Source organism: Cariama cristata, unplaced genomic scaffold (assembly GCF_000690535.1).
Source record: "Cariama cristata isolate BGI_N322 unplaced genomic scaffold, ASM69053v1 scaffold18693, whole genome shotgun sequence".
NCBI lineage: Eukaryota > Metazoa > Chordata > Aves > Cariamiformes > Cariamidae > Cariama > Cariama cristata.
Genome location: NW_009606870.1, coordinates 54,685 through 67,423, shown reverse-complemented (window position 1 = coordinate 67,423; position 12,739 = coordinate 54,685). Strand labels below are relative to the sequence as shown.

General features: G+C 44.6%; 1 protein-coding gene across 5 annotated transcripts in view; it reads right to left on the bottom strand.

The window, feature by feature from the left end:
* The window catches only part of ABL1 (ABL proto-oncogene 1, non-receptor tyrosine kinase), an 81,320-nt gene that overhangs the window by 14,447 nt on the left and 54,134 nt on the right, over window positions 1-12,739 (bottom strand). For 3 of the 5 annotated variants that reach the window (XM_009696527.1, XM_009696530.1, XM_009696529.1), the window contains exons 2-4: window positions 7,765-7,938; window positions 6,724-7,019; window positions 67-339 (exon numbers count right to left, since the gene is read on the bottom strand). In XM_009696527.1, the coding sequence (XP_009694829.1) occupies window positions 67-339; window positions 6,724-7,019; window positions 7,765-7,938 (743 nt within the window). The remainder of the gene's footprint in view (window positions 1-66; window positions 340-6,723; window positions 7,020-7,764; window positions 7,939-12,739) is intronic. The other 2 variants (XM_009696531.1, XM_009696532.1) reach the window with 1 other exon arrangement.

Here is a 12,739-nt window from a genome sequence, read left to right as displayed (position 1 = left end):
AGCCAGCCTAAACTCTCTTCTGGCTGAATGGAGATGAATGGGAATGCTCCGAGACTTGAGTCCTACCTTTAGAGTCTTCACAGCCACTGTAAGGTTGTACTTCTTCCAGACTCCTTCATACACCTCTCCATACTGCCCTCCACCAAGCTTGTGTTTCATCGTGATGTCAGTTCGCTCTATCTCCCATTTGTCGTAGTTCGGAGACACGCCATAAATAGTGGGCTTATTGCGTTTGGGCGCCGGGTAGTGCAAAGTGGTGATGAGCCCATCTGCGACGGTTGAATGATGATGGACCAACTCTGCTAAGGTGTTGAAGCGGCTCTCTGAAGAGACATACAGCTAGGAACCAAAGAGAAAGAGAAAGCTCATTCACATAATGCACATCGGAGCATTCACACGTAGAAACTACCTTATAAAATTGTGAAAGCAAAATGTTGCATTGCTTCTACTCAAGCTGTGGTACTCTGAGCTCCACAAGTTCTGCAAATAGCTCTTGGAGCTGAGGACAATCAACACTTACACGGGAAATGCACGGATTCAGGAGAAAATACATGCACTTTGCTGGAACAATATGGAAGGAATGACTGCAAATAGCATTAGATAGGCATGCTGTTGCTTGAAATGTCTTTTTTCAAAAGGCTGGTCAGTAATGACTGTGGGACATTTCCTAGAGTGTAGGGAGTTGTCAACCTCAGTGTCTTGATTCCATTATTACTACTTGGGTTATGACATTTTCACCTGCCTAAATTCTCCTTGAAGTGTCACTAGCAAACTGGCGGCTTCCTTGCTTTTGGCCTAAGCTTCTGCATAGTATTTTGCATGAAGTTAGGCAGCTGGTCTGCTCCGTTCCTGTGATGGGCACCGATCAATAACACAGAAGTAAAATCATTACCACCGAATGAAAACCTGCTGTGAGGCATGATAACCCCTATTTGTTACCTTTTTATCATTTATACAGAAGATCCATTTTAAGCCTAAAAGCCTACTAAAGATAATGGACAAGTGACTCCCTACCATCAGAGCTTTGTATTTCCAGTTTTCACATACAAGCCCAGTCTTCTGCTAGGCAAGGTGACAAGAGCTAGAAATTTAATTTTTTTAAAAAAAATGATGCTGATAACACCTGAAGGAGAGGGGAAAAATCTTTGTATCAAAGCATACTTTGGATCATAGTCCAGCCTATGCTGGACGCAGCACACTGGAGATGGAAGAGCTCCATTTCTCACAAAGGACCAAGGACTGGCAAGGGACAACCTCACACGAAGAGCAGCACCATGTTACCCACTCAGATTTCTGTCCAGGCCATGCACCGCGAAATGAGTGTGATGCACTGGTCCTACTGTGCACGTTACACGCCAATAGCTATGATCAAACTTCCCAAATGCTTCTGACTTGCTGGATATGCAGTCAACACTTTGTCCATGTGCAGTGGCCATCTGTCTGGGATTTCAGGAGGCCAGGAAGTGTATGGGGCTGCCAGGCATCCAAAAATCCCAGACTTAGGGTCAAATTCTGCTTCTTCCACCTAGACAGAATTTTTGGATGGAAAAAGAAAATGCACCTGTGAAGCTCCAGCAGTAAGTGAATATCCCCAACAAAAAAGGGAGATACATTTCCAAGAGAGAAAAAAGAAAAAAAATGTTTGCAGGGAAGGACAAAACCACCCTCAAACTTGAATAAAGCCTTTGGACTGGAGACTGGCAATTCCCATATGGATGCTCCTCCTTTGCAGGCATCTGTTTACTACACAAACCCAAAACAAGAACAAGAGGCATTGGAGAAGACCAAATATTCTGAAGCTTATGAAAGCACAGGCACTACATAAAAGAAAAGGTGAGTGAAAAGAGCAGCAGGAAAATATCATCCAAGGAAGTCAGAGTGATAGACAAAAGTGCCTCTCTGCCTCAGCACCCTGCTTGCCCAAATCCCTGCTTAAGTTTATGAGAATAAGCCGCATGCTTATGTTAAGTATAGTAACTATTATGGTCAGAATTGGCAAAAAACGCCAATCTATGTATGCCATGGACGTATTTGAACGAGCCGCAGAAAGGTAAAATGCTCAGCTCAGGCACACAGTGTAACCCAGAAAGGGGAAAACAAATACAGATGTGAATAACCCCATAGATCAGTCACAGACAGGTCAGACTACTGCAAGGTACAGGGTGGCCGTTGGCTTTCAAGCTACGGCTTTTGTAACAGAACAATGCCCCTGTAAGGTTTCTGGGAAGTGAATGTTATACAGCATTTGTCAACCAAAAAAGCCAACTATGCTGTAGAAACCTACCTTTCCAGTGTTGGGAAATCATAAACCCTGGTTAAAACGGCATTTCCTCCGGTGGCAATAGCACCTGGGCTTGGGGGAGCAGAAGATGCACAGTGGCCAACCTGTTCGTAAGCCATTTGAGCTAAAACCACACCATTAACTACGCTGGTGACAACACATCCACTTTGGGATGCACAGGGGCGTTCAGAGGGCAGGGTTTTACGCCCTGGGCTGGAGAAATCTACTTCCCCATCACTTTTCTTTTGCTACATTTGCTGATTAAAAAAAAAACTGCGAAGGAACTTTTATCTCTAGAAAATAAAGGCATCCTCCTGGGGAGCATGTTCTCAACTCTCTACCAAAATGAGTCAGATATTCTTTTGGTAAAGTAACTGGTCCAAATCTCATTTCAACACTATGATTAAAAAAAAAAAACCAAAACGCAAACCACCTTTCACGGTCAAAGAGGCAAACTTACCTTAAAAGCAGATGTTTTGAGAACAGAAAAGTGACAATATAAGAGAGGCTTTTACAGCTGTATGGCTTGGACCACCAAGCATCAGCCAGTACAACCACAATTTAAAAGAAGCCATACCTGTTTGGGAACAACTCCTAGTACAAGCGGTGGCACAAGCAGTTTACATGTTATACTAAAGATTAAAATATAAAAGTATGGACACAGAAAATCACGCTGAGCTCCAGAATCACTTGGAAGTATTAGAGAAGTATAGAGAAGGAAGCTGCCCATGCTTTTATAATGGTTTATATCTCATGATCTCAAAATCTTATGAGCATTAGAGATATCTGTATTTTTTGTGACAGATTACATGATCTTGTTACAGATGGACAAAGAAGTTAAGTAAGTGGCCAAAGGTTTCACAGGAAACCCATAGCAGGATGGGGAACAGAACTCAGGATCACCCTGTCCAGGCCACAGGACAACACTCCATGCCTTAACATACATGAAGCTTTCCATTTACATTAAAAACCCCACATTCACCAACTAAATGAGCTCATTCTGTAGGCAGAGTTTTTCTAATCTCAGCACTGACTCCTGAAGGCCTTACTTCCCATCAGTACTACTGGAAATCAGAGTTATGCTGTGTTTAAATCTTCATCTGGAATTTGAAGCATGTATCACAAGAAGATGAAGCAAGGAGCAGCTATGAACAGCATGCTGCCAATGCAGCCCAGCAAGCCACATACACACTCTGACTATTCACTGCAACCTCCGATTACCAAGCCTTATCAAGCTGCTTGCTGGATAATTTCCCCCACGAAAACCATCTGGTGCTGCTAACTGTACTCATACAGAGGTAGCAGATTCAGAGTTTCTGCAGCACACGAGGTTACACAGGGACTCAGACAGTTTGCTTCCCAGCTATGTTGTCATCACGTTATTTGGGCAATTTTTGTATACTGTCAGTCAAACTGTAACACCAGTCCTGTTCCAAGTGGTTCTGCTTGTACAAGTCAGCCGCACATCTGCAGCTTCTGCCACCAGATCACATCTCTCTTTCCTGGCTAGTATAATTTACAAGGGTGGTTAAACTGGCCCATGCTAACCTCCAACATATCCTTAACATGATGGGATTCGCCCTCCCCAGTCAGCAGACAAAACTGAGCATTCAACGAAAAAATTCATGAAGGTCCACGATAAAGGAGTGAGCCTGCATCCAGTTCAGCCACTGGAGGCTCCAAGAGACTCAAGCAGGACCCGCGTCCTGTGTCCTTAATGCTGAGGATAGCAGGATCTGAAGAACTGGCTAGACAATGCTGTTTATTCAGTTGGGTTACTCAACAGGAGGCTTTGCCACAAGTACTATCAAGTAAGGAAAACCAAGTCCTCTGTACCACGGAAGTGGTTTACCAGGTGACTAGCTGCACCATGCCAGTCAAATCAAGCAAAGTCACTTTTAATGCCTGCCTTTAAAAAAAAAAAACAAAAAAACAAACCCAAAACACCAAAACCACACAAAACCCCCCAAAAACCCCAAAACATTAAAAGGTGGTTCAGAAGAATATGATCCATTAAACTGGGAAATAAAGAAAAAATTCCCCGAGGAATATATATTTTTTTCTAAAGTGGCTGAACCCCAATGCATTCAGTATGAACGGCGCTAAAATTAAGACACTGCCCCCTGCTCTGATCTTCTTCCTAGACCCTTCAGTTCTCCCCAGGAAAACGCCTGGGTAGGGCTGTCTGATGCCTGGCACACCTCTGCACCAAGCAGCAGTTTCTCTAATACCTTTTTTTTCCTGATAGCATGTTCTCTCGGTCACAGGATATGATCCCACCAAAGTCATTCATCCTTACTGCAGCACTTACAGATATTAAATTCCCCAGACAGGCTGACTAATGATACAGCAAGGCTGGGAAGGCCCCAGGTGCTCAGGGAGCTGAAGGTAAGAGCTTTCCTTTGGCAGAGCCATGCTCGGCGGGGTAACAGAGTATGACACAAGCAGCGTGGAGTGGGGAACCTGCTCCAGCAGCCTCCATTTTGCAGAGGGAAAAGCAGGGATATTAGCAGTTTCTCCGTAACAGCTAGGAACAAGGTGCTGGAAAAGCGTGGCATCCCCCAGCCCAGCAGCAGAGCACGTCTGCCACTAAGCTGTCACAATTCACTGCCCGGCTCATTAACACAAATTGGAACCAATGTGGTTTAACACACCAGGCTGCAAACTGCAGTGCCTGATGCATGAACGTGGCAAACTGCCCCTTCTGCAGGGATGCTGGCCCTCAGCATGGCAACGAGGAGGGCTGTGGCTACCTCTTCGCTCGCCCCTGCACGAACAGCCAAGTCTGGGAGCCACAGCTCTCGGTCACTGCCTCTTCTCAATTTTCTATTTCCAACCACCATCAGCTGCAGATCTGTTTTAGTGAATTGTGCTGACCTGCACCTTTTCTCAAAAACACCAATTCAAGCAACTTTGTGGAAAATGAACAGTTAACCTGGTTAATACAGACCTGAATGGATTACTGTAGCTCTGCAGAACTGTTTTTGGGGATAAAGACAGCTCTGCTGGGAGGAAAGCCTTCATATGCCAAACCCTTTTACAGCTAAAATGGAGAACATGTGCTATCACATCATGGACACATGCTTATTTACACCAATTGAACAAGGCCTGGGTTCAAAATGTTCACATGTGAACATTGCTCATCTGCCAGCATCAATGTGAATAGAAGGAATACCAACTACAGAGACGAGAGGAAGAATAATATTCCAGATTGCCATGTAGTCCTTCAAGTATGCTGCATGTCAGCATTTCACAGTGTCGATCTTGACCACAGAGTGTGTCTACACAGGAGGAAAAAGGAAGAATCAAAGTGCCACAACTTGCAAATTCATTGCCTTAAATAACATGGTCAGAATTGTCTCAATTACAGTCTGTTTGCTAAAGCAGACAAAAAGTACTTCATTACTGAATAAAAGCTGTTTACCTTATTAAAGGTTTTAGAGTGATGAGCCTGATAAATAGGAAACACTATGTACTGGTTCCCTATGTTTTCATACTAAAGATTTTGCTGTCAACCTTGCTGTAAGAAGAATAAAGCTCTTGCAGAACAAAAGAAAATTGGCCATGGTGGGCCACTACTATACTCGATGTTTTTAATTTTTTTTTTTCTTTTGAAGTACTTTAATGGCACAGAATCTGTCATCTACTAGACACTGGCAAGAAGAGCCTCAGCAGCCATGCTCCAGACCCACACTTCAACATCTGCACAGGACCTAAAGAGACACTGCTTAAAATAGATTCATTAAACACAAGATTTTCTGAAATCCAATGCCAGTAGAAACGTTTCCATGAAATTCACACAAAAATCTGTGGAAAACTACGCTTTTATGCTAACATTTCTCTGCAGCATCCACAAATCACGTGTCATTGCAACACTGCTACAGCACACAACTATCTAGGAAAAAAAAAACACAAATGAAGAAACTAGAGACTGGGCCCATATAAAAGTGAAAGTGCCTACCCGTCTCCAACGATCACGATGAAATACTGTAGAGAAATCAAAACAGTAGTTAAAAATACTGCAGAATAGCTCAAAAAGCATTCTGTCCCTAATATTTACGGGCTTATCAGCAACAGGCGCTGACTTTTCTGATTTGGCAGTCAGAGATTATCTTTTGAACACAGGGGACAAGAATTCATTCTCAGGATCTCTTATTAATGATATCTATTACATTCAGCTCTGATGTAACTCTAGTATCTCCTACCTTAAAGTGTTTCACTACTGAGCTGTATTACACCTCACCAGAACTCGACTTAAAAACTAAAACTGTTTTGTCACAGCCACCTCGGAATCTCACAGTTTATTGTTACCACGGATGATGAACATTGTGCTGGGGGTTCAGAACTGCCTAATTCAATTGCTACTACTTGACCTTGTACAGTCAGTGAATGAAGTATACTGGCATGGTTTTCTGTCATGGTTTGGATAGCCTGCAGCCTACCTTTCCATCAGATGCAGTGTTTATTCTGTAGTGGTACACCCTTCCTTCGTATCGCAGTGAAATGGATCTCTGTCCTGGACTGCTCTCGCTCTCTCGCACAAGAAAGCTGCCGTTGATACCGCTACTCAGAAGGTACTCAGCAGCGTTACGTGACACTGGTCCGTGATACCAGGAATGCTTCTCCAAACTATTCACTGGGGTGATGTAGTTGCTGGGCACCCAGCCTTGTCCATTCTTCGTTTGGGCCTCGCACCATTCCCCATTATGATTGTAGCCCAGGACTCGGAGCTTTTCACCTTAGCGCAAGAAGAAAATGTATTTAGACACGGTAAACCTGGGAGCTGAGGATAAAGATAGGTTCTTTCTGGCTAACAGTTCATTAAATAATCTCCTATAAGAATAGATACCTGACTGAAAGGAAGCATGTGTGTTTCTTTAAGCTTGAGTGGATCCCTCAAAGCAAATAAATTCACATGCATGCTTCAGGAGTTTTTTAGGCTTTTGTGCAGTTCTGCACCGACTTTGATACTGCTTGAGCTTAAAAAATTAATCCAGGAAATTTTATTGAACTGAGTTGACTTGATGGGGCTAGGAGCGAACAGGAGTGGATAAACAATAAAAAAATAATTTTAATTAGCAAGGTAAGCACATGTGACTTGCAGTACACGTAAGGAACAGAAGGATTGAGTAAGAAAACACTATATCTGTACAGTTGTTTTTCATACAGGGACTGTGTTTTGGAGAACTATGAAAATGACAGAGGCCAGCCTCTAAAATCAGCTTAGTTTAACTTCTCAGTTCAAATTCTTGTTCCTAATGGAGACCTTACTTCTGGCAAACAGTTTCTCGCCCAATGCAAAAACTTCAGACAGTTTTAACCTTTTAAAAGGTTATGACTTTGTGAAATATTTGTGTTTAAGAAGAATTCCCACACAAAAAAAAATTCCATAGGGTTTAGTGTATAACTCAGTTATCCCACAGTGACTTTTCTTTTTACGCCTTCTCACACACTCCCAGTACCATTCTGCCCAGTGACCTTACCTTTAGTTATGCTGAGTGTGTTGTCCCCACTCGCCACAAAATCGTACAGTGCAACAAAGAGATGGGGGTCATTTTCACTAGGACAGGACAGAAGGTTTTCCTTGGAGTTCCAGCGAGCTGCTTCGCTCAGACCCTGGGGCTCAAAGTCTGACACTACCGGTCTCTGAAGGGCTTCTGGAAGAGAAAGAGAGGGGAAAAAGCAGGTTCATTTTTGCTGATAAAAACCATCTGGTTAACCCACGCACTCTGATTTTCTAATTTCTATTGTTTCTTGACATGTGTGCTCCTCATGCATCAGAGGACAGATATGGACAGTTCTTTAACGCAGATCTCCTGCCACATAGGCAGGACACCCTTAGTCCAAAGCTGTCCCCCAGCCTGCCCCGAGCCCCCAGCTCCTGCCTCCCACAGCACGCAGGGGAGGGAAAGCCCCTCTCTCTCCCTCCCTCCAGTAAATGCTGCTCACGTAGGCTGTTTGCTGCTTGTAAATCCTTTGGCTCATGCCTAACTGCTGGAGTGGTTAGATTTGAAAACAAACCCAAGACCTTTAAAAGGTAAATCCCTTAATTATCCTATAAATGAAATCACCAGATCGTGCAGCAGAGCGAGTGAGGCAGGGCGAGATTTCTAAGACATGGTATTTAAGAACGAGATAGGTACTTCTCTTCCTCATAGTATTTTTAATAATTTCTCTTATTTGAGTACAAGGCTGTGCCTTTTTTGTTGCCCTCTCTCCTGCCTGCTGCTCTTGAAACCAGAGTGCAGTGGCAAGCATACTTCACGCAATGAGCTTTCTACATTTTTAGGAACTGTGAGACACCTCCAGAAAGAGAGATTCCTAAACACGGAGTTTCGCAAGTGAGTAAAAACTAACCGCCAAAGTTTTCTGTACACTGCAGCACATTAGGAGTGTAATATTTGCTAAGTATCAGGCAAGTCCAAGTACATCAGGGAATTTTATTGCAGTCACTCCTGCAAACCCTCCCCTCCAGACCACGGTTCAAGAGTTTGGGGCAGTGATGCTCCAGGTAGTTGTGCCCTCTCACTCTTAACATGCTACGGCGTGTAACTGTGCTGGCACAACCCCAGGTCAGTAAGTTGTGAAAATCTTGATTTTTTGAAGGGTTATTTTCCATCTGGATGAGTTTGTTGAGCGAGGTCACAGCGCCGCACGCAAACCATCACGTCAGTGCAGCTACAGGGACAGGAAACACGGCACTATCGCTCCCAGCCCCTTGCGCCACGAAATTGTTCTTCATTACTCAGCATCAGCTCCCGCCTGCTCCCCCCACTCCCTGCTGAATCCCGCTTCTGCACAGGCGAACGCAGCCGGGCTTTGCAGGGAGAAATCCCAGGCCAAGTGTTTTCTACATTATCAGGTCGCCTGGGAGTACAGTTCTCTTTCTATTACTTGTAATACTCAATAGCAAGGGGCTGCTAGGTAGATGCAATCACATCAAAACATGCTTTTAACACTACTGCTTGTTTGGTCTGGAAATCCAGTATAAGCTGCACCACTAAATCAGAGAAGAACTGATACAACTGACATCAGAAAATGTACAGAAGTCACGTGTGGATTGGGACAGGTCCAAAATATATTTCCCAGTGGGGAAATGCAAAAAAAAAAAAAAAGCAACCCAACCCAAAACCCCAACACTACAAACAATAACAAATCTCATTATTTTCTAAGCTTTGGTGGTGAGAGTGCCACTATTCACCCACAGACAATCTGGCGTCCTCCATGCGTCAGTCAGATCACCACTGGTAAAGGTTCTCTGGGTGATTATTTAAGAACATGAGTACTACTGTATTCTTTGGAAAAGGTAGTATCACACATGCGGGCAGAGAGCAAAACAGCGAGTATACACACTGTTGGGCCTGTTTCCCTAGCCAAACCATATCTGCAGGGAGATATATTTTTAGAGTGAATCAGAGAAGTCAAATAATTCTGCTTTCTAAACTATTCCACAGTCAGAAAAGGCGGTGGTATATTGGGTAGTTCTTTCAAAGCACCTTGACATCCTTGTTTCCCCCTCCTGCTTGCTGCCAGAGAACACATTTTAATAGCTCAAGTTTGCTTCAAGAGGGACAATGAGAAAAGAAACAGAAAATCCACTTTCAGAAAATTAAGCTATAATCATTTTACCATGAAAACGCTTTGATGCTGTCAAGCCCATTAAGCTCCCTTATCAAACACAGGGTGCTGCAGCCTCTGGAGATACTCCAAGGAGTTACACCATCAGTAAACACCTGGAACAGACAGACAGACAGCAGAGAGCTGCAAGTAGCAGGTACACAACCATAGTGAGGAGCAACGTCGTGATGCTCTCCCCCAAATACGGTACAAACCAGCACACGCTGCATCGTGGGACGAACCGTAACCTCTGTTAGGAAGGGAAATGCCTCCCCCACGGGGGACTGATTCGACAGGAAGGCAGGAAATCCAAGGCAGGCTCCCCTCCAACTCCAGTGTGATCACAGCCCAGCGAAGGACAGCTCATGCATGGCCAAGGATGGGGATGCAGGAGGAAAGCCAAGCACTCCGCAAGAATTCCTCCCTCGTGCCCAGGCTGTGGTGATGCTGGGACTGACTTATTACACACGGATGCCAAGGTATGCACTTCAATTCAGACCATGAGACAACACTGTGTCAAACACCGAAAAGGCCCACAAGCTGCGGTGAGGAAGTCAAGGAAGGCTGGTTTTGCTCGTTGACATTCCTACAAACACTGACTCAGTGATAACTGTCTGCAAACTCAAGGGACTGGCAAGAGCAAGGGCTGTTAAATAAATAATGAGAATTTGCTAAATCCCGCAGTGAATACATAGGATGCTACACACGGATGGGCTGGTATCCTCTGTATCCCCCAAGTCAACCCCCTGCTCAGTTGCTGACACCCAACGGAGGTGCACGCTGTGTGCGAACGCTGCTGGGCAAGAAAGCACAGGGGGAGATGCAAGACCCAACTCTTGGTTTGGGTTAGGGCTGGTGTTTCCAGAAGGTAGGAACCCCAAGTTAAGAACTGGGGTGGGGAAGGTGGTGATTGAATGAAGCTTGGAGGGCAGCCAGAAAGGGAGGATGAGGCCCTGAGTCAACATGGAGAAGAGCGTAAAGAGCAGAGTTGTGGTGACCCGAGTGTAGCAGAAGCTTGATAGACCATGACAAAACACACTTTTAAAGGTCTGGGCCCCAGAGGAGGCTGTCAGCAGACTCAGGACACAAAACCATGAAGTGAGAGGAGCAGACAGGACACGTCCATCTGGGAGCCACGTACAGCCAGCTGTCAGCAGTATTTATCCCTCTGAGCTATTCTCTAGTAAATTTGCCCAGACATTACAGTCCTTCAGAGCAGAAATTAAGACATTACTGTTCATATGTATTGAGGGTCTTTTTCAACATACTACAGCTTCTTCACCTCCTACTGCTGGTTTTAACTACAATTTTACAGCACTGTTCAGCTCTTCAATGGGCCAGATTCCCCCTAATAAATCAGCCTGGCTGCTATACCTACAGGAAGGTATCCTGGCACGGCGATGGGGCAGGAAGCAAGCGTAATTCAATCTGTTATCTCTGCGCTGTGATTCCTTCCACGCATCCACTTTGTCTTCTGCTGCATCCCAGCAAGACTGTAATTACTTTGATCATACTCCACTCCAGATGACACCTGGATTCCTGGGAGGAGTCCTGAGGCAATGCTGTAATTCAGCTCTCCACTAACACCAACTAAATGATGACTCTTAATTAAAAGAGGAGCAGACCTCGAAATAAGACAACAGCAGCTTTTATTTTGAGGCATTAGCCATAAGAATGTCTTCATTTTTCCCCTAAACTAAGTTTCTACCAGGAGATATTTATGTTTGCACACTAAAAGGTTTCATAAGTGTAACTATCTTCTGCTAATTACTGTTCATGTGAAGTCATGAATCACTGTTAGGGACTGTGTAAGAAGTTCTCAGATATGAACAACTCCGGTCCAGGCCAACGCAAGCAAATTTCCTTAGTAATTGAAGGGAAGGGTTGGAAAACAGGCAGAAGCACAGAATTACACTCGGCTCCTCCACAGCTGACTGCAGGGCAGTCCCGAGGGAAGGAAGAGACCTCCTGTCTCCCTACAAAACAAACATCCTGTGGTCTTACAAACTGTGCTGGCATTTTTTCCACGAGGTTTCTAGAGCAAAGGAGCACAGAATACATCTACTCATCTCTTTGGAAGTACAGCACATGCTATCTGAAGCTTCTCCTTTCCTTTTTTCCCTACAGTCCCCTCACTCTCCTTTTCTCCTGGAAGAAATTATGTTAAGTGGCAGAATAGCTATGCAGATTTAACACATCCAAATGTTCCTGACTCTGACCACATATGATGGAGAAGCTGCCTGTCTGTCCCAGTATTTCCTTAGTGGCCCTCACAGATTCCCTATGCCTGATGGAATACGGATATATTTTTTTTAAAAAGTAATCTGTAAACCAAGTCTTTCCAAAAAGAAGGAAGGTTTCATGTTTTATTTCAGACTCATCTCTTCAGTGAGATCATGCTTAGCCTCTCCTGTCACCCACTCCATAGCACAGGCCATAAAACCTTCTGTAACAAAGGCTATTGCTGTCACTTCTGCTCTTGGCTGATACTTGGAAAGTCCACGTTCTTAGAGCCAGCATGAGGACAAATGATCACTTTTTAAATACTGTGTACTTCTATACAGAGAGGAAAAAGTGCAAAAAACAGATCCAGCCTCTCTCAACCCAACCCACTCCCCCTGTGCTGGGCCAGTCTCCCCAGCTGTGCTACCTTATTTCCACCCCCAGCGAGGCACCTTCGTTCTGCAGGCAGGCTGCGGTCCTTCTCGCATGGCCACCAGGAACCTCCAGCACTCTAAAGACTGAAAACCAAGTCTGCTGAATGCAAACACGAGAGAACAAGGCCACCCATGGCTCCTGCTGCACTGCCCATGCACAGACAGGCCCTCCCAAACAACTGCA